Source organism: Chionomys nivalis, chromosome 9 (genome assembly GCF_950005125.1).
Source record: "Chionomys nivalis chromosome 9, mChiNiv1.1, whole genome shotgun sequence".
NCBI lineage: Eukaryota > Metazoa > Chordata > Mammalia > Rodentia > Cricetidae > Chionomys > Chionomys nivalis.
The window spans coordinates 342,459-364,235 of record NC_080094.1 but is presented as its reverse complement, the minus strand read 5'-3'; the positions used below and the strand labels follow the sequence as shown (position 1 = coordinate 364,235).

The window sequence follows — 21,777 nt, the reverse complement described above, 5'->3', positions numbered from 1 at the left end:
AACTAGCTCTTGTAGACCAGGCTGGTCTCGAACTCACAGAGATCCGCCTGCCTCTGTCTCCCAAGTGCTGGGATTAAAGGCGTGCACCACCACCGCCCGGCGATTTATTTATTTATTTATTTATTTATTTATTTATTTATTTATTTGTTTTTTCGAGATAGGGTTTCTCTGTGGCTTTGGAGCCTGTCCTGGAACTAGCTCTTGTAGACCAGGCTGGTCTCGAACTCACAGAGATCCGCCTACCTCTGCCTCCCAAGTGCTGGGATTAAAGGCGTGCGCCACCACCGCCCGGCCCGGCGATTTATTTTTATGTAAACATATTATCACTCAAGGAACATCTAGGAAAGTAAAATATCTGATTTCTCTAGTTTTTGTTTTCATTTGGTAAATAATTGAACGATTAGATTTGTGATTATATTTACAGTTGCCTAAAATATATTCTAGGTAATTATTAAGTGTGTGGAATTGGTTTTGGTTGCATAATAAAGATAGACAACAAGACAACTTCATTTTGCATTGGGCATCCAATTTTTTTTTAAATTTTTTTTAAGCCGGGTGGTGGTGGCGCACGCCTTTAATCCCAGCACTTGGGAGGCAGAGGCAGGCGGATCTCTGTGAGCTCAAGGCCAGCCTGGTCTACAAAGGGAGTTCTAGGACAGGCTCCAAAGCTACAGAGAAACCCTGTCTCGAAAATTAAAAAAAAAAAAAAAATTTTAAGACTTATTCATTTTGTATGTATGACTGCTTTGTCTGCATGTCTGTATGTGTACTGAGTGCATGCCTAGTGCCCATGGATGTCAAAAAGAGCATTGGATCTGTAGGTGAGCTCTGGAGCTGCAGAGGGACAGCTCTGGAGGGAAGGTATTCTGATTTGTCTGGAAATCAGGCTATACCTGAAGCTGCAATAGGATAGCTCTGGAGGCTGGATAAGGCATCCTGATATATTGTGAAGTCAGGCTATACCTTAAGCTGGGGTGCAGTAGGGGGTGGTCTCCCGGCAGGATGTAGTACTCCTGCTTCTGTCCCAGAGAGAGCTGTTACGGCTGAACTGTGTACGGTTCCTGTCCTAACAGAGCTATCTGTTTCTTCTGCTCCACTTTGGCCCAAGATACTGCTTCTGCTTCACCTTTACTCCGTTAAAGGGAAGCCTCTGCAGAAATGTTGCATCTCCTCTGGTTCTGGCAAAAAGTTTTTCTGCTCAACTCCCCAGAATTTCCTAGCAGCAGATGTAACTGTTTCTTTTGGTTTTTATGCTCAGCTCCTCTAAGGGAGGTTCTTTTCTGCACCTGTGAAAGAAGATCTTCACCCAAAACTCTTTTAAGAAAGAGATTTGGGAAGGAGGAGTTCAGGAGAGGGGCTGTCTCTGCCAGGGTAGTAAAGGACAGCCAGCAGCTGAGCAGGCAGAGGGGCTTCTGTAGGGCTTCTTAGGGGTGGAGTTTTCCCAGGGAGAAGATTTTCTGCTCAGAGATTGGCTGGTTTTCCTGTTCAGGGATTAGTTTGTTCAGGGTAGAATTGGCTGTGGTTTCAGGGTCAAACTGTGTTTCTTTCACTGACTCTAGCTTTTTGGCTCTATTTTCAGGGCTAAGGTCTATTTCTTTCCCTGGCTCTCTTTCTAGGGCCAAAGTGGTTTCAGAGTCAGGGTGTGTTTCTTACGTTCTGGGTTCAGAGCTAAAAGTGTTTCTTTTACTGGCTCAGGTTTCAGATCCAGGGTATGTTTATTTCACTGGTTCTGGGTTCAGGGTCAGGGTGCTAGGTTTTGTGCTCAGGGATTGATTGGGTTTTTTTGACTGGCCTTTTTATCCTGTAGGACCTCTTGGCCCTTTTATCCTGTAGGACCTCTTAGAACTGGAGCTGTGGATAGCTGTGCCTTCTCTACAAGAACAAGTGCTCTAAGCCTATATCTAATACTTCTCCAAACCCTACATCTAATATTTCTAATGCAGGCACATTTTTTTTCCCCTAGAGAACAAAGGGAGAAAGAAGAGATTGAAAAATACCGAATGGAACGTCCCAAAATCCAGCAGCAATTTTCAGATCTTAAGGTGAGCAGATGGGTTGGCACACGGGTCCTCAGGCCCTCATCTCAGCACAGATCTCAAGGTGGGCAAACGGGTTGGCACACTGGTCCTCAGGCCCTCATCTCAGCAGTGGAGACCAAACTGCTCTGCTGTTGCTACACTGTTGAACCTTTACTAACTCTGCTCTATACTTAGAGGATTAATTGCTTAGGGGAGGATGTATTTGATCATCTGTCCTATGGTTTTTTTTTTTTTTTTTTTGGTTTTTTCGAGACAGGGTTTCTCTGTGGTTTTGGAGCCTGTCCTGGAACTAGCTCTTGTAGACCAGGCTGGTCTCGAACTCACAGAGATCCGCCTGCCTCTGCCTCCCGAGTGCTGGGATTAAAGGCATGCGCCACCACCGCCCGGCTTGTCCTATGTTTTAAAAAGCAAAGCTACTGTTTTTTTTTTTTAAGATTCATTTGTTTATTTTATGTATGAGTGCTCTTATCTTCATATATGCTTTTGTGCCAGAAGAGGGCACCAGATCTCATTATTACAAATGGTTGTGAGCCACCATGTGGTTGCTGGGAATTGAACTCAGGACCTCTGGAAGAGCAGCCATTGCTCTTAACCTCTGAGCCATCTCTCCAGCCCCTCATTTTTTTTTTTCAAATGGGAAACCATCTCTACATCAGTCATTCTAAGGAACAATAGGCCAGAGCCTTGAGGAAGACAGGAAGTCCTGTAGATGACTAACATTTGGGTTCTGCATATTTCCAGAGGAAGTTGGCAGAGGTCACAGAAGAAGAGTGGCTGAGCATCCCAGAAGTTGGCGATGCCAGAAACAAACGCCAACGGAATCCGCGCTATGAGAAGCTGACTCCTGTTCCTGACAGTTTCTTTGCCAAACATTTACAGACTGGAGAGAACCACACATCTGTGGATCCTCGACAAACTGTGAGTATCTGAATGGGCAAATGGGGCTTCTTTAGTCTGAAAAGGGTGCGGTGAGAGGTTGGATGTTGAATGCTTCTGTAGCTGTGATGTGGAAGAGTCTGCATAGCTGTGCCTATTAGGACATGGGGAGTAGGGGCAGTGTTTAAAGGCGGTGGTGGAATCCTCAGCATGACAGTGCAAGTCAGTGTTTTATTCTCCTTAGCAATTTGGAGGTCTGAACACACCCTATCCGGGTGGCCTGAACACACCGTACCCTGGTGGAATGACACCAGGGTTGATGACACCTGGTACAGGGGAGCTGGATATGAGGAAGATTGGCCAAGCAAGAAATACCCTGATGGACATGAGGCTTAGCCAGGTGAGAATTTGTCATGTGTATTTTCTTTTTTTTTTTTTTTTTTTTTTTGGTTTTTCGAGACAGGGTTTCTCTGTGGTTTTGGAGCCTGTCCTGGAACTAGCTCTTGTAGACCAGGCTGGTCTCGAACTCACAGAGATCCGCCTGCCTCTGCCTCCCAAGTGCTGGGATTAAAGGCGTGCGCCACCACCGCCCGGCTCATGTGTATTTTCTTAAAAATGATACTGAAAGGGGGAGAAAGGAACAAATTTGGGGGATGTAGCTCAGTTGGTAGATCACTTGTCTTGGACATCAAGGCCCTTCGTTTGATCCCCATCATAAACAAAACAAAACACTCAACAAATTAAAAACAGATATATGTAAAAATTTTTTCAAAAAAGATTTATTTATTATGTATACAGTGTTCTCCCTGTACATATGCCTACAGGTCAGAAGAGGGCACCAGATCTCATTATATATAGATTGTTGTGAGCCACCATGTGGTTGCTGTTGAACTCAGGACCTCTAGAAGAAGAGCCAGTGCTCTTAACCTCTGAGCTATCTCTCTAGCCCCCGTAAAGTTTATTCTTTATGTTTTGTCATGAAATGATACTCTGCCCTTGTCATAGAGTAGATGAGATTCTGTTCGCAGGTGAGTACAGGGCGTGTGCACTTAGCACAGCAAATAAAAGGCCAGAACCAGGCAGTGGTGGCACACGCCTTTAATCCCAGCACTCGGGAGGCAAAGTCAGGAGAATCTCTGAGTTTGAGGCCAGTCTGGTCTACAAGAGCTAGTTCCAGGATAGGCTCCGGAGCAACAGAGAAACCACTGTGGCTCTGTAAAAAACAAAAAACAAACAAACAAACAAAAAAACCAAGCAGATAAATAAGTAAAAAGCCAGTCCTGTGTGACATGCTAGTCTGTCCCTTGGAGGTATGAGGCCATCATACCTCCCAACAGCGTCACATACTCTATTGATAAAGCTTACTGTCCTTTTTTAAGCACTGGGAATGAATCCAGGCTCCTACACTTGCTAGGCAAGTGTTCTATCACTGAACTAAATTCCTAACCTTTTGTTATTGCATTTTGGAAAACTTATAATAGAAAGTATTTTACAATAAAAAACCAATAGCTGCTGGGCATGGTGGTGTATACCTTTAATCTCAGCACTTGGGAAGTAGAGGCAGATGGGTCTCGGTGAGTTTGAGGCCAGCCTATGCTACAAAGCAAGTTTCTGGACAGTCGGGTTGTTTGATGGTGGCACAGGCCTTTAATCCCGGCACTCGGGAGTCAGGTGGGTAGATCTCTCTGAGTTTGAGGCTAGCCTGGTCTATAGAGTGAGTTCCAGGACAGTTAAGGCCACACAGAGAAACCCTATCTCAAAAAACAAAATAAGAGGCACACATGACCATGCATTTTTTAATATATTATACACACACACACACATACACACACACATTTTTAACATGAGTGCTGGGTATTTTAATTTAGGCCCTCATGTTTACTATTAGGCAGACAGCTCACAAAATCTCCAGGCCTTTCTACTCTTTTTTTTTTTTTTTCCTAAATCAGGCTCTTACTATTTGACTGACCTACTGGATATGTAGACCAGCGCTCTGGAGCATTTATCTAATTATTCTTTATCAATAAAAACTCGGGAATCAAATATTGGGGTAAGAATGTTGAATGACCAGAGAAGCAGGGGAGAAACAGCTAGTGACCTTCTTCTGACCTTCACCCTCTCTCTCTCCCTCCTATTACTTCATCCAAAAAGGCTGAGACTTTCTCTGAGCCCTACCCTGCTGTTTCCTGTATGTCTCTCTATCTGTCCTCCAAAACCTAGTGCCTAGCTCTGCTCTCTGATTCAAAGCTAACTTTATTGGCACACTCAAGAGCATCAGAATGCAGTCAAAATATCCCACAGCAGTGCTCTACCTGCCTCTGCCTTCTGTTTGCTGATTTTAAAGCTGCATGCCCTTGCTGGCTGTTTTTAGTTTGTGGTTTTTGTTTTTAGACAGGGTTGCCCTGTCTTAAAACTCACTCTGTCAACCTCTCAAACTTACAGAGATCCACCTGCCTCTGTCTCCAGAGTGCTCGTATTCAAAGCATGTGCCACCATGGCTGGCTAATTTTTAGTTTTTAATGTTGGATTGATACTCAGTAAGTTGTGAAGGCCATGAGCTCACTGTGTAGCGAGGTGGGCTTTGAACTTTGCCTCTTCCTGCCTCAGCCTTCTAAGTAGTTGGATTATAGGCTTGTGCTACCTGGCTTATCTTGGCAGTTTAAAAAACTCACAATTATAATAGTAGAATGAACTGCTGTATTGAAATTAAAATATTGTAGTTACCAACCTTTAAATTTCTTGGTTTAAGTCAGTTTTGGAATGTAGATAGGATTTTTCTTTGGGCCACCAGCTTGGAAAAAATGACACAGAGACTTCTGAATTATAAAAGCTTGGCCTTGACTTAGGCTTGTTCCTAACTAGTTCTTATAACTTACATTAACCTGTGTCTCTTAGTCTGCGTTCTTTGACTAGGTTATCTTGACTCTGTGCTGCCCATCTGCTTCCTCTGCATCTGGCTGGCAACTTCACCTTTCTTCTCCTGAGACTTCTCTGTCCCCAGAAGTCCTACCAACCTGCCCTGCTGTTCCATTCTGCTCTTTAAACCAATCAGAAGGCACTTTGGCAAAGACACATCACAGCATATAAAAAGATTATCCCACAACATTGGAAAGGCAATTTTTTTTATATGTTTACTTGAGTATTTTTCCCTGGAACTTTTGGGTTCTCTTTCTGTCTTTGTTGCTTTTCTGTTTTTTCTGTTGATGTGATAAAAGACCATGACCAAGGTCACCTATAACCTATAACCTATAAAAGAAAGCATTTCATTTGGTTTGTGATTTCAGAGTACATAGCACACTTTCTTTTGGACCACCAACAAGCTCTCAAATCATGACGTGGAAATTGGTTATTGGTTCTGAATGCTTGGCCTTATCTTAGCTCTGTTTTAATCTATTTTTTTTTTTAATCTACATTTTGCCTCAGGACTTTACCTTTCTTTCATTCTGCATATCTTACTTTCCTCTTTGTTCTGTGTCCTTCTGTCTGGCAGCTGCCTGGCTTCTGGACCCAGGCATGTCCCTCTTTCTCCCTCATTCTCTCCTCCTCTTTTTTTTTTTTTTTTAAAAAAAGATTTATTATGTTAACAGCATTCTCCCTGCATGTGTGATGTATGCCTGTAGCCCAGGAGAGGGCACCAGATCTCATTATAGAGGGTTGTGAGCCATCGTGTGGTTGCTGGGAATTGAACTCAAGACCTCTGGAAGAGCAGCCAGTGTTCTTAACCTCTGAGCCATCTCTCCAGCCCCTCTTCTTCTCCCTTGAACCTAGATTTCTCCTACTTATTTTCTCTGCCTGTCAACCTTGCCTATCCCTCTGTTCAGCTTTTTATTAGCCCAATCAGGTGCCTTAGGCAGGCAAGGTAAAACAGCAACACATTTTTACATAATTAAACAAATGCAGCATAAACAGATGTAGCACATTTGCATAGTTAAAGTGATATTCCACAAGAGTGTAAGAGTCCATGGTGGAGTGAAGGAACAGCTGAGAGCTCAGGTTTTGATCCACAACCACCTGCCAGAGAGAGGGGTGCACTGAGAATGGCACAAGTTTTTTTTTTTCCTCCCGAGACAGGGTTTCTCTGTTATGTAACTTTGGCTGTCCTTAGATTGGCTTCTAACTCACAGATCTGCCTGCCTCTGCCTCCCAAGTGCTAAGATTAAAGGTATGTGCCATCACTGCCCGGTTGGCACAAATCTTTTGAAACCTCAAAGCCTACCTCCAGTGAGCGTCCTATCCCCTAATTCTTTCCAAATAGTTTCACCAGCTGGGGACCAAATATTCACACTTGGGCCTATGGGAGCCATTTTTCCCTCAACTCTATTCCTACCCCCAATATTAATTCTTGTAGAAGATTTCTACACTTTCTCTATAGAAGACATTTTCCTAATCACCAACTGTTGTCTGAGTTAGAGTAAGATAATTTTCCTCTTGACTATTTTTCCTTGGGTAGATTTGTTAGGAGGGTCTCCAGGGCCCTTGGTAATTCATTCTTTGTTTTAGTCATTGCTGGTCATGTCTAACTGATTCTCACCTTTACCTTGTAGGTATCTGATTCAGTGAGTGGGCAAACTGTTGTGGACCCCAAAGGCTATCTGACGGATCTAAATTCCATGATCCCAACCCACGGAGGGGACATAAAGTGAGTATGTTGCAGAATTGGTAGGTTGAAATGGGAACTTGAATTGCCTAGTATGTTGTGGAGTTTTAGAAAAAAAGAATATACAGTCAAAATATGACATGGATGTTTTGAGAAATGTAGAAATATATTTGTATTTATTTACTGTATGTGTTAACTATTTTACAGATAGTAAGGTCAGTGCTTATGGTGAGCTAGAAAGCAGCTGGTATTTGTCTCATTTTTCCTGTCTGACATTCAGGTCTCAGTTTGTTTGCTCAGGGCCAACAGAGCTCTTTTGGATTTTGCATTTTCAAAAGGTTTTCATTAGCAATTTATGCCTTGTGTATGAAGGAGGTGCCTTCTTCCTGATTCTTGTTATATCTCTGGTCGTGTGACCTGATGTTGTGCCTTCTCATTCTTACAGTGACATTAAGAAGGCACGGCTACTTCTCAAATCTGTTCGAGAAACAAACCCTCATCATCCACCAGCTTGGATTGCATCAGCTCGCCTGGAAGAAGTCACTGGAAAGCTACAAGTGGCTCGGAACCTTATTATGAAAGGGACAGAGATGTGCCCCAAGGTGAAGCCTATAGTGCATTGCTCTTGACAGCTACATGCTTTCTGGCTCCCAGAAAACCCTCTGTGTTCTGCAAGGCATGGTACCTATATGGAGAAATGGAGCCGGAGCAAGGTTATAAGTAGAGGGAAAGGAGTTTCTTGCTTGGTTTTATATGGAGCAGAGACTGACCCACCATTATAATGGCAGGGTAAGCTGCACTGAAAGGGATGAACTAGGTAGCTTGTCATAACAAAAGAAACCTAGAGGTTGGGACAAGCAGACAGCTCAGCATTTGAAAGTGCTGACTGCTCTTCTAGAGGACCTTAGTTTGATTTCCAGAAGCTGCAGTGGCTGCTCACAACTGTCTGTAACTCCATTTCAAAGGATCTGATGCCCTCTTCTAGGTATCTGGGGGCCCCAGAGGTAGTACCCACTTCTCCCTTGTGGTTTCTAGGCTGTTCTTATTGAGTTTTTTACTTTTTATTTTTCCCCAGAGTGAAGATGTATGGCTAGAAGCAGCCAGGCTGCAGCCTGGGGACACAGCCAAGGCTGTGGTGGCACAAGCTGTCCGTCATCTCCCACAGTCTGTCAGGATTTACATTCGAGCAGCAGAGCTAGAAACTGACATTCGAGCAAAGAAGCGTGTTCTTCGGAAAGGTAAGCCTTCCTGGCAGGTGTTCTTACTTTCTGATGCTTTGTTCTCTTGGAGAGCAGCTTTGCTCCTCTGCTCAGGCTTTCTGTGAGAGTAGTTAAGAAGCTAGTGATGTTGTCTAGGCCTTTTCCTGGACTGGTCCCTCTGCCCTTGAACCTTCTGTAAGGAAGGGACTCTGGTGGGGAGTTCTCACCCTGGTTGGAGGCCACATCCCTGCTTTATAAAGTGTGAGTCACTGTCATCCCAATTTTCCTTATTCGCAGTACAGGGACAGCTTGAATTCCAGCCTGCTTCTATGGCTCTGGAGGCTAGATGAGAGTGTACTCAGCCAGGCCCTTTGACATGATCTGAGGTGTTTCTACAGGGTAGTGTACCCCTTGGTGTAGGTCTGAGATCACTGGTGGTCACACCTGAGTACATGGTCGTTGAATTCCTTCCTGCACTGACTGGACTGCACCTCATGCTATCCATCCATCGTCAGTTAAAATACAGTTTTGCCTTCGTTTTTTAAAAAGAAAAATAAAGATTGCCAGGCAATGGTGGCGCATGCCTTTAATCCTAGCACTCAGGAGTCAGAGGCAGGCGGATCTCTGTGAGTTCGAGGCCAGTCTAGTCTGGTCTACAGAGCAAGGTCCAGGAAAGCCTGGGCTACACAGAGAAACCCTGTCTCAGAAACCAAAAAACAGAAGTATTTATGTGTGTATGTGTGTGTATTGTGTGTGTGTGTATGTACATATGTATACTAGAGTCCCAGAGGCTAGAAAAGTGTCCATCAAATCCCCTGGAGTGGAGTTACAGGCAGTCGAGAACAACCCTACAGGGTACTGGGAACTGAATTGGGTCCTCTGGATGAGGAGCAAGCACTCTTCTTGGAGTCATCTCAGAGAAGTTACAGCATTTGTAGGCAGTTTGTGAATTGCTTGTTACTCTAATTCATAAAAGTAGTGCTGTTGTTCCCTGTACCAGATCTTATCATAAATGCTGCTTTTGAACTTGGCTTCAGAACAGAAGCTGGTATCCAGAGTAAGCACTTTACCTGGATGAGTGATCTCCAGCTGGTAGTAGTTTTTTCTGGGATTAAAAGCGTGCATCACCACTGACTGGCTCCCCATTCTGTACTTAACATGTTTATCTAAAATGTGCAGACATTTTTTTTCTTTCTATTTGTGGCTTTTGAAAATTATATTGTGTGCCGGGCGGTGGTGGTGCACACCTTTAATCCCAGCACTTGGGAGGCAGAGGCAGGCGGATCTCTGTGAGTTCGAGACCAGCCTGGTCTACAAAAGCTAGTTCCAGGACAGGCTCCAAAACCACAGAGAAACCCTGTCTCGAAAAACCAAAAAAAAAAAAAAAAAAAAAAAAAACCAAAAAAACACAAAGAAAATTATATTGTGTGTTTGTGTGTGTCTATTTATGTGTGTGTACCACAGTGTACATGTGGAAGTTAGAGGACAACTTGCATGAGTTGGTTCTCTCTTAATTATCCATCCCAGGGATTGAACTTGAGCTTTCAGACTCGGTGGCAGGTACCTTTACCTGCTGAGCAGCCCTTTTGTGGGTTTTTGAGACAGGGTCTCATTGTGTTCACTAGCTGACCTGGAACTTATTCAGAGTGGCCATGAACTTAAGGCGATCCTCTCGTCTGCCTTCTGAGTGCTGAGATTACAGGAGTGCACCACTGCACTGGGTTTGTGGACACAGGTGGTTTCCCCCTGCAACATCTAGAAGAATATTTCACAGTACTGTCTTAACTATAGAGGTAGTTGTCATCTCCGCACACCATGTGCATGTGTCTGCATGTGCATGCGTGGTCAGTGTGCATTAAGGTTCTTGAAAGAGGAAGATTAATTCTGTAGGCTCCATGCTCTGCAGTCATGGTTCTTTTGTAAATTGGAAGGTAGATCTGGAACCTCTATTAGAATCAAGTGAACGTTTTGTTTTGTTTTTTAAAATAAAAAAATTATGTGTATGAGTGTTTTGCCCACATTTAAGTCTCTGTATCATATGCGTGTCTGGTTCCCACAGAGGCCAGAAGAGGATGATCTTCTGGGACTGGAGTTAGAGAAGGTTGTCAGTCACCATGTGGGTGCTGGGAATCAAAACCCGGTCCTCCCAAAGAGCAGCCAATGCCCTTCATCGCTGAGACATCTTTCTAGCTCAAAGATTTATTTTTATTTATTTACTTTTACTACATCTCTGGCCTCTGAGGTGCTGCATGCGCCACATGAGGAGAGCCTCAGATGCCCCTAGAACTGGAGTTCACAGACAGTTGTGAGCCACCAAGTGGGTGCTGGGAACTGAATCTCTATTCTCTGCAAGAGCAGCAAGTGCTCTTAACTACTGAGCCATTTTCCAGCCCTTAATTTTTGCTTCCCCCCCCCCCCCCCCAAGACAGGATTTCTCTGTAGCTTTGGAACCTGTCCTGGAACTTGCTCTGTGGACCAGGCTGGCCTCAAACTCCCAGAGATTTGCCTGTCTCTGTTTTCAGAGTGCTGGAATTAAAGGCAGGTGCTACCACTGCCTGACAATTTTTGCTTTTTGAGACAGTCTTACTACATAGCACTGGTAATTGTGATATAGACCAGGTTGGTCTTGAACGCATAGAGGTCCTCTCTGCTTCTCAAGTGCTGGAATTAAAGTTATGCACTACCATAACCAGCTTTTTCCCCCTTTGTATGTGTAAGCAGAGCTCTCTCTCTCTGTGTCTCTCTCTCTCTCTTTCATTCTCTCCCTCTGCTCTCCGTTGTGAGGTTAGATTGAGCAGTGACTGAAAGGCCTGTGTTTAATTCTTTGTAGATTTCAGTTGCCATCTGGAACAGAGGTAGGTGCCCCCTCTCAGTCATTGGAAGTGATATTGATGATGTTCTTTCCAGTATTTTTCTGTTCTTTTCTCTTCTCTTCTCTTCTCTTCTCTTCTCTTCTCTTCTCTTCTTTTCTTTTCTTTTTTTTCTGCAAGACAGGGCTTCTCTGTATAACAGCCCTGACTGTCCTGGAACTCACTCTGTAGACCAGGCTGGCCTCAGACTCACAGAGATCCACCTGCCTCTGCCTCCTGAGTTCTGGGATTAAAGGCGTGTGCCACCACTGCCCGGCTACCAGTATTAGTCTAAGGAGAATTTACTTATATTAAGATTTAGTTACTCTGATTTTTAGTAAGTGCTTGATTCATTACTGTTTTTTTTTTTTTTTAACTGTGTTCTGCCTGTGAGTCTGCCTACAGGCCAGAAGAGGGCACTAGATCTCATTACAAATGGTTGTGAGCCACCATGTGGTTGAATTCAGGATCTCTGGAAGAGCAGCCAGTGCTCTTAACAGCTGAGCCATCTCTCCAGACACCCCCCCCCCAACACACACTTTTGGAATAATGAGCTGCTCTCTAGTATTAATGATGCTTATTTACTTAAGATTTAAGGGTTTTTGTTTTTGTTTTTATTTTATTAATCCAGGATCTCATGTACTGGTCAAGCATTTCGCTACTGAGCTACAGCCATCCCCAATTTTTAACATTTTAAATATTTTTAAAAGAGACATTGTCTCAGTTAGCCAGGTTAATCCCAATCCTGTTACTCGGTTTAATCTAGGAATCTTCCTGTCTCAGCTTCCCAAATACCTAGGTCTATGGGTGTTCATCACTGCACCTGGCTCATGTTTTCTTTTTAGCATTGGTCATGAACTCCTAGGTTCATTTTGAACACATAGCAGAGTGTGTGTGTTTGTGCATGTGTGTGTGTGTGTGTGTGGTGATGGGATGGTGGTGTTGACTCCAGGGTTTCATACATGCCAAGAAAGAGCTTTATCCGTGAGCTACACTGCAGTTTTTGTTTGTTTGTTTGTTTTGTATTTTCGAGACAGGGTTTCTCTGTGGCTTTGGAGTCTGTCCTGGAACTAGCTCTTGTCGACCTGGCTGTCCTTGAACTCACAGAGATCCTCTTGCCTCTGCTCCCGAGTGCTGGGATTAAAGTAGTGTGCCACCACTGCCCGGCTCCACTGCAGTTTTTTACAGTCGTCTTCATCCACAGTTTCTCTTGTTTCAATTTCCAACATTCGTACACAACATGAAAAGTAATAGACAATTGTGGAAGTAAGCAGGGTATGGGGACACATCCCATCCTGTGAAAGGTAGAGACAGGAGGATTAGGAGCTCAAAGTCTTCCTTCACTACGTAAAGACATCCTTAATTATATAGCAAATCCTGGAGCTGGGGGGAGTAAGTCACATACCAAAAACTTGCAGACTGCCGAGATAAGTCATTCACAAGTTTAAGTCACAATATATTCTAGGAATATGGTGAAACTTCTGCCACCTGCCAAGAACCTGGACTGCCTCTGTGGGGTGTCCATGCTACCTGTCATGCTGCTTGCCAGTGAATGGGTCATTGTCTTAGTTATCTAATGATGAAACATCACACACACACACACACACACACACATACACACACACGAGTTTGGTGCTCATGGAGTATCCCATCATCGTTCTGTAGGAGTTCCTTCCAGAGTTTGCTTATGACTTTTTCTTTTTTGAAGTTTCAGGTATTCTTAAGGGAAAATATAATCAGGCCAGGCGATGGTGGCGCACGCCTTTAATCCCAGCACTCGGGAGGCAGAGGCAGGCGGATCTCTGTGAGTTCGAGACCAGCCTGGTCTACATGAGCTAGTTCCAGGACAGGCTCCAAAACCACAGAGAAACCCTGTCTCGAAAAACCAAAAAAAAAAAAAAAAAATATATATATATATATATATATATATATATATATATATATATATATATATAATCAGTAGGTCTTTTTGATACTGGTCATTTAAAATATATTTTTAGTAAGCCATACATGGATTTTAGGTTTACAGTTTGATGTCTTACCGAGTATGTGCCCATGTAACATTGCCCTCAATCTAGACAACTTAAGTCTTTCCCCGTATATAGCCTAAAGTTTTCTTGTTCATCTTGTTCTCAAATTTCAGTGGAGCTGTATAGTATCGATGTGACAAGTCCTGTTGATACAACTTTAATGACCTTCGACTGTTTCTTCTTTCTGGCTTTATGTCTACGTCAACATCAAAGGGCTGACCAAACGGACATGTTTGCAGCTTTTGATTATCACTGTGGGGGGCTGTCTTACCCAACTGGCAGCGTCATCCTGACACCAGTCTCTTATTTGACGTTCCTAGCCCTGGAGCACGTTCCAAACTCTGTCCGATTGTGGAAAGCTGCTGTTGAGCTTGAGGAGCCTGAAGACGCTAGGATCATGTTGAGCCGAGCAGTGGAGTGCTGTCCCACTAGTGTGGAGGTGAGTCTGCCAGGCTTAAGCGAAGCCCAGTGCCTGAGACTGCTATATGTATGCTGCTTACTTAAGCTACTGTTCCTGGCATTAGAGGGCATTATGAAACCCAGAATGGTATTCTATAGTAGTTGCTAAGTAAGGTAGCAGGTGGCTTCAATTAGTCATGCTACAGGTAAAAGTGCATTGCATGTGGAGGGTGTGAAATACACAAGTGGTGCACAGTACACATTGGTGCACAGTGTATGTGGTAGATGGACAAGACTGAGTCTCTTTTTTGGTCATCCCTCATAGCTATAGAGAACTGTGTTGGGCACTACTCAGGAATGTGCACACATTCACACTCAAACTAAAATATTCTGCACATTTTAGGGGTGGAATGTTGCAGTCAGTAGTTTTGGGGCATGAGAATTCCAGAGGTCTAAGCATCATCACACAACTGTCTGTGAACCCATCTGGCTCACTGGGTTTTTTTTTTTTTTTTTTTCTGGTTTTTCGAGACAGGGTTTCTCTGTGGCTTTGGAGCCTGTCCTGGAACTAGCTCTGTAGACCAGGCTGGTCTCGAACTCACAGAGATCCGCCTGCCTCTGCCTCCCAAGTGCTGGGATTAAAGGCGTGCGCCACCATCGCCCGGCCTCACTGTTTTTTTTTAAAGATCTGTCTATTATGCAGTGTTCTATGTGCACATTCATCCACCCATCATCCGTCCGTCCGTCCGTCCGTCCATCCATCCATCCATCCATCCATCCATCCATCCATCTATCTATCTATCTATCTATCTATCTATCTATCTATCTATCATGCAGTGTTCTACCTGCACATCCATCCATCCATCATCTGTCCGTCTGTCTGTCTGTCTATCTATCATGCAGTGTTCTACCTGCACATCCATCCATCCATCCATCATCTGTCCGTCCGTATGTCTGTCTGTCTATCTGTCTGTCTGTCTATCTATCTATCTATCTATCTATCTATCTATCTATCTATCTATCTATCATACAGTGTTCTACCTGCACATCCATCCATCCATCATCTGTCCGTCCGTCTGTCTGTCTGTCTGTTTGCCTGTCTGTCTGTCTGTCTATTATGCAGTGTTCTACCTGCATACCAGAAGAGAACACCAGATCTCATTATAGATGGTTATGAACTACCATGTGGTTTCTGGAAATTGAATTTAGGCCCTCTGGAAGAGCAGCCAGTGCTCTTAACCTCTGAGCCGACTCTCTAACCCCCGCCCTCCATTCTGCTCACCTTTTACCCTAGCACTTGCTGTCAAGTCTGGCACACTGCACATTTAAACAGTGCTTAGAACCTCTGATATAGAGTTCCATCAACTTTTTGTGGTAACCAGTGTCAGAAGCACAGCTGAACAGTTGATGTAGTGAAGGGGTCTCCTGTGAATAATTTCAGGCTTTGTTTAAGTTTGAAAACTTTCAGAAAGCACTTTGTAGAAGTGCTGTGGGCCAGTGAGACTGGCTGGCCATCCAGCCCGGAAGATGCCACTTGGTGCCACCAGCCTTCAACACACTTCTCCCTTTTTTCTCCCTTTTTTGTGTAGCTTTGGCTTGCTTTGGCAAGGCTGGAAACTTATGAAAATGCTCGCAAGGTCTTAAATAAAGCACGTGAGAACATTCCTACAGACCGGCACATCTGGATCACAGCTGCCAAGCTGGAGGAGGCCAATGGGAACACTCAGATGGTGGAGAAGATCATTGACCGCGCCATCACCTCCCTGCGGGCCAACGGTGTTGAGATCAATCGGGAACAGTGGATCCAGGTAAGCTGTTGCTCAATGTTCTTCTAAATAAATAGTTAGGCTTTGGTGTTGCATACATGTACCAGCACTCAGGAAGCTAAGGCAGGAGGATTACAAGTTTAAGGACAGCCTGGCTAGGCTACATAGCAGGACTCTATCTTGAATGAGTGATAAGTAAATATTTTTCCTTTTTTTTTTTTTGTTTTTTTTGTTTTTGAGACAGGGTTTCTCTGTAGCTTTTGGAGCCTGTCCTGGAACTAGCTCTTGTAGACCAGGCTGGACTCAATTTTTTCCATTTTTATTTTATGTATATAGATGGTTAACTGTGTGCATATCTGTGCTCCAAAAGAGGAACTGGAGTTAATGACAATTCTAAGCTGCTGTGTAGGTGCTGGGAATTGAACTCAGATTCAGTGCTCTTAACCACTGAGCCATCTTTCTGTGTCCTACAGATGATTTTTGTGTTGAGGTCTCATATAAGATATAGGCTGGCCGGATGCTTGTGGCACACACCTTTAATCCCAGGAGTCAGGAAGCAGAGACAGTAAGATCTACACCGTAAGATCCTGCCAGATTTCTCCTTTTAAGGCAAGAGTGTGGACAGAACACTACAGATTGAAAGGGCTGTGGTGCCTGTGTATTTTATATCCAGCAAACATATCTATAATATCTCATTACTACTATACCCAGAGAGGAGGCAAGGAGGGGGATAATCTTCAAAAGGTCAGAAGCTAGCTGCCCTAGAGTACACAGTACGGTATAGCTGTAGCTGGTCTTGAACCTTCTGCCTCAGCCTCCTAAGTGCTGTTTTGTTTTTAGCAAAATCTCAATTGTTTGGTTTTACCATATGATTCTGGAGCCAGATGCTGGGGTGAAAGCCTGCTAGCTTAGAGAGGCAGAGAAAGCACCCTGATGACCTCCCTCCTCTACTGATGTGATAGAAAAGACCTCTCCTATGCTGTTTCAAGCAAAACTCCAACTCGGTTTCCCTTCCTTCTACTTCCTGTGTGTCTTCCTCTCCATCCTTCTGACTCCCTCTTACTCTCTGTGGTTTTTTCTTTTTTTTTTTTGGTTTTTCGAGACAGGGTTTCTCTGTGGTTTTGGAGCCTGTCCTGGAACTAGCTCTTATAGACCAGGCTGGTCTCGAACTCACAGAGATCTGCCTGCCTCTGCCTCCCAAGTGCTGGGATTAAAGGCGTGCGCCACCACCGCCCAGCTTGTGGCTTTTTTCTTGATCACTTCCTGTCAACTGGTTGCTTGCTCCACCTTGTTATCGGCTCCTTCGATGGCCCTTGTCACATAGGAAGTGTTTATTCTCTTAGCCTAGCCTAAGCAGTGTGGTTCAGTTGTTGTTGGTGGTGGTGTGTATGTTAAAGATTTATCTATTTGAAATACTTAGATGCCAGAGGAAGACATTGGGTTTCCTGCTCTAGCACTGGGGGACAGGGGGCTTTTTAGATAGGATTTTTCTGTGTAGTTCTGACTATCCTGGAACTCACTCTGTAGACCAGGCTGGCCTCCAGCTCAGAGAACTCCCTGCCTCTGCCTCCAGAGTGCTGAGGTTAAAGGCGTGCACTATCATGCCTGGTCATGACCAGCTTTTTTGTTTATTTCTTTAATTTTGTTTTTCGAGTTTGTTTTGGGTTTCTCTATGTAACAGACTTGACTATCCTGGAACTTGCTCTGTAGACCAGGCTGGCCTCGAACTCACAGAGATTTACCTGTCTCTGCCTCCCAAGTGCTGGAATTAAACATGTATATCATCATCGCCTAGCTCATGCCAGATTTTTATGTGGGTGCGTGGCAGGAATTTGAACTCAGGCACTCATACTTGTACAACACTCTTAACCCAGTCCCTCAGTAAGCTTCTTTGGAAAGTTTTTGTTCACTGTGTCTAAAGATATCACCTCCCCTGCTGAAAGGAGGCATTGTTATGGGACTTAGATGTACTGTTAATTTTAAAATTAGAGTCTCTTTTTTAAATAGGAGGATTTCTCCTCCTATTTATTCTGTCTGTCTGCCAGCCCCACCTATTCTTTCTCCTGCCTAGCTCTTTATTAGACCACTCAGATGTTTTCAACAGGTAAAAGTAACACAGCTTCACAGAGTTAAACAAATGGAACTAAAAGAATGTAGCACATCATTGTATCATTAAACAAATGTTCCACAGTGTAAGCGACTGTAGCATATCTTTAACTGATATTCCGCAGCCCCACCTAACCTCTTCCTGCCTAGCTATTGATTATTGTTGGAGTCCGCTTGTTCGTTCCCAGCTGCCCAGACTCGAAATAACCACACAGAAACAGAAAGTGTATTAATTAAATCACTGCTTGGCCTATTAGCTCTAGTGTCTTATTGGCTAGCTCTTACATCTTAATTTAACCCATTTCTATTAATCTGTGTATTGCCAAGTGGCTGTGGCTTACTGGCAAGGTTCCATCCAGAGTCTGTCTCTGGCGGGCCTACATGGCTTCTCCTGACTCTGCCTTCTTTTTCCTAGCATTCAGTTTAGTTTTCCCTGCCTAGCTCTGTTCCCTTATAGCTCTGCTATAGGCCCAAAGCAGTTTCTTTATTAATCAGTGGTAATCACAGCATACAGAGTGAAATCCCACATCGCCTCCCCTTTTCTGTCTAAATAAAAAGGAAGGCTTTAACTTTAACATAGTAAAATTACATATAACAAAGCAGGTATCAAGCAAGAAACATAATTACAATATTTATATCTACTTTATCTTTTATCATAACTAAGGAAAACTATCTATTCTTCAACTTTATCAAAGACTCCAGAAGGGTATAATATTACCTAAGTTAACAGGAAGTGCATTGTAAGCAAATTCCAAAACTCTAGAATGGACAGAGACATCTCACTGCCTGGACAGTCACCCAAAGGTCTTCTGTACCATTGGGGCATCCATCTTCAGCCTACAGGCCTATAGTATCCAGCAGACTTTTCCATGAATCAGGAAATTTGAAGATCTGTTCTGCATTGTAATGGCAAAGTCCATCAGTTGCTTTCTTCTGTGTCCTGCAGAGTATCTGGAAGACTCTTTCATGAAGCAGGAACTGTGGGTCCTGCAAGTCCAGTTCATATAGCATACCATCAAGCAGTCTAGGCAAGAACAGTTTCTTGCCCAAGTGGCTAGCAAACTCCATAAGGAGCCTCTTCAATGCCCATCTTCCTTTTGAAGTAATTGGTGTTGCCAGAAGCAGATGAGTCTAATTGTCATGAAAAGTCCTAAGTTCTTAAACATTTTAAATGCCATATTCTGTAGTCTTTGAAAGGTTTGAAGAATGCCTATCCATCTGAAATACATCTCTGTGTATCTAGAAAATCTTAACTAACATGACTACAAGTTTGACTATTATAGATGATTATCTATTAACCTATATTTCTTAATTATACATTACATTTTAAATGAGCTGTGCACACAATACTTTAATCAAAATCAGAAATACATATACACAGTATAGCAAAATTGACCTTAATTTTCTATCAATAAAGCAAGATCTATACCAATGCAAAGTATCCATCTCTATAGCACATTCACCTTTAAATGTAAACAAACATTTATAAACAATTATTTAGGGAATTTGGGCGTAGCTCTCTCCAAACTGCTTCCTGCTGTTTATTGGGTGAAGTAATTTTTGGGGGTGTTCACAGCAACCTTTTGGGGAGTCTTAGTCCATCAAATCATATTATTCGGGAAGGATTCCACAGGTTCTCATCCTCTGTGGAAACAAAAGCAGAACCTCTTTTCCAAAGCAACATAACCTTAGACTCAAAATTCTGAAAGTCAAGATACCTTTAAAGTACATATGTTGGTTACTTAGCTCCTTCACAGTCAAAAAATTCAAAGACAACACAAAATATACATAATCCAGACTCTGTGTATATTCCATCTCTTTTAAAGATTTATTTATTTATTATGTGCACAGTGTTCAGCCTCCATGTATGCCTGCAGGCCAGAAGAGGGCACCAGATCTCATTACAGATGGTTGTAAGCCACCATGTGGGGGCTGGGAATTGAACTCAGGACCTCTGGAAGAGCAGTCAGTGCTCTTAACCTCTGAGCCATCTCTCCTGCCCCTGTATATTCCATCTTTACGTGGCTTATTTTTACTCTATTACTTTTTTTTTTTTTTTTTTTTTTTTGAGACAGGGTTTCTCTGTGGTTTTGGAGCCTGTCCTGGAACTAGTTCTTGTAGACCAGGCTGGTCTTGAACTCACAGAGATCCACCTGCCTCTGCCTCCCGAGTGCTGGGATTAAAGGCGTGTGCCACCACTGCCCGGCACTCTATTACTTTTTTAATATTTATTTTATTATCTTTACTCCTTTAATCTATGACTGTCTGTACTCTGTCTCCTTAAAGACTTTGTTTTATTGTTTTTAAACCATTTACTTCCTTTTATGATTCTCTATACTCTTTATCTTCTCTTTCCCAAGCCTACATACATTTTTAAAACATATTGTGACCCATTTAGAGGTCTTTTATGTCTGAATTTGTCCTTGTTGTGTATCAGTAATTATTTTCTGACCAGAATTGCTTCTTAAAATGCTAAGCCCTTCTGCTGGGCAGTGGCACACGCCTTTAATCCAAGCACTCACGAGGCAGAGACAGGTGGATCTCTGTGAGTTTGAGGCCAGCCTGGTCTACAATAGCTAGTTCCAGGACTGACTCCAAAGCAACACAGAGAAACCCTGTCTCAAAAACAAAAAACAAACAAACAAAATAACAAAAAACCAAACAACAAAAAATGCTAAGCCCTTCTTATGAACTAGCGACGCCATCGCTAGGGGAAATACAGCACTACCTGCTTACCCCACCCAGTCCAGCATGGCGGAGCTGTTTGCTGACTCTGAGAGCCATGCTCACAGCCCCATTTTCAGGCACACAATCTATGTTGCCATTAAGCAAGTTGTAGCACTCTGTTCACAATCCTCATTTAAATGCTCCATAGCTGGACCTCCAGAAAGAGTCAAGAGTTCACTCTGGCAGCACAGCCCAGAAAGCCAGCATTTCAAAACCTTGGCCTTTTTTCTGCTACCGCTGAACCCGGAAAACTGCTCTTAAAGGAGCCGCAGCATGCCACCAGCAAGTAAAGCCCATTCAGGAGAATAAATGTGGCTAAACTTTATTTTTTAGTGTCTAGTATTTCTTTCCAAGCTCTCTAAGGTTGTAAGTGGATTTTAGTTGGCCATGTGGGCACCAATTTGTCAGAAGGAGGCTGGCTGCTTGTTCGTTTCCCAGCTGCCCAGCCCCAAAGTAACCACATAGAAACTGCATTAATTAAATCACTGCTTGGTCTACTATCTTCTTATTGACTAACTCTTACGTATTAATTTAACCCAACTCCATTAATCTGTGCATCACCATGAGCACGTTTATCTCCAGCAGTGGCCCTATGGCTTCTCCCTGACTCTGCCTTCCTTTCTCCTAGCATTCTGTTTAGTTTTCCCTGCCTATCTACGTTCTGCCCTATCAACAGGCCAAAGCAGTTTCTTTTTCTTTTTCTTTTTTTTGTAAGCAAAGGTGATGGTTACAAGGCAGTTTCTTTATTCACCAATGGTATTCACAGCATACAGAGGGGAATCCCACATCACCTTCCCTCCCCTCCCCTCCCCTCCCCTCCCCTCCCCTCCCCTCCCCTCCCCTCTCCTCTCCTCTCCTCTCCTCTCCTCTCCTCTCCTCTCCTTTCCTTTCCTTTATGCTTCAGAGAGGGATAAAGTTCCTGTCTTTCCTTGCTTATTTCTTATCTTGTTCCCCCTAGGTCAGAGCCTGTAGTGTACCTTGACCATTTCATTGGTTTGTGTGTCCCTCCCTGCACATGTTGCTGTGGACGGCTTATTAGTAGCTTTTCCATTTGCTTCAAAAGTATATTTGCGTATATGGGCATATTGTAAGGTGAAGGTGGGATTTCTGGTGCATACATTGTTTTGATAGAGGAAGTAAAGTTGCCTTCTATAGAGGTCAGCTTTGAATCCATGCCCTCCTTTAAAGA

The 21,777-nt window shown here is 43.4% G+C and overlaps 1 protein-coding gene across 1 annotated transcript in view; it reads left to right on the top strand.

Annotated features, from left to right (window-relative positions):
• Positions 1 to 21,777, top strand: part of Prpf6 (pre-mRNA processing factor 6) — a 53,310-nt gene that overhangs the window by 14,439 nt on the left and 17,094 nt on the right. The window contains exons 4-11 of the mRNA XM_057781492.1: positions 1,964 to 2,042; positions 2,781 to 2,957; positions 3,160 to 3,315; positions 7,460 to 7,554; positions 7,958 to 8,114; positions 8,588 to 8,750; positions 13,911 to 14,029; positions 15,579 to 15,797. Of these exons, the coding sequence (XP_057637475.1) occupies positions 1,964 to 2,042; positions 2,781 to 2,957; positions 3,160 to 3,315; positions 7,460 to 7,554; positions 7,958 to 8,114; positions 8,588 to 8,750; positions 13,911 to 14,029; positions 15,579 to 15,797 (1,165 nt within the window). The remainder of the gene's footprint in view (positions 1 to 1,963; positions 2,043 to 2,780; positions 2,958 to 3,159; positions 3,316 to 7,459; positions 7,555 to 7,957; positions 8,115 to 8,587; positions 8,751 to 13,910; positions 14,030 to 15,578; positions 15,798 to 21,777) is intronic.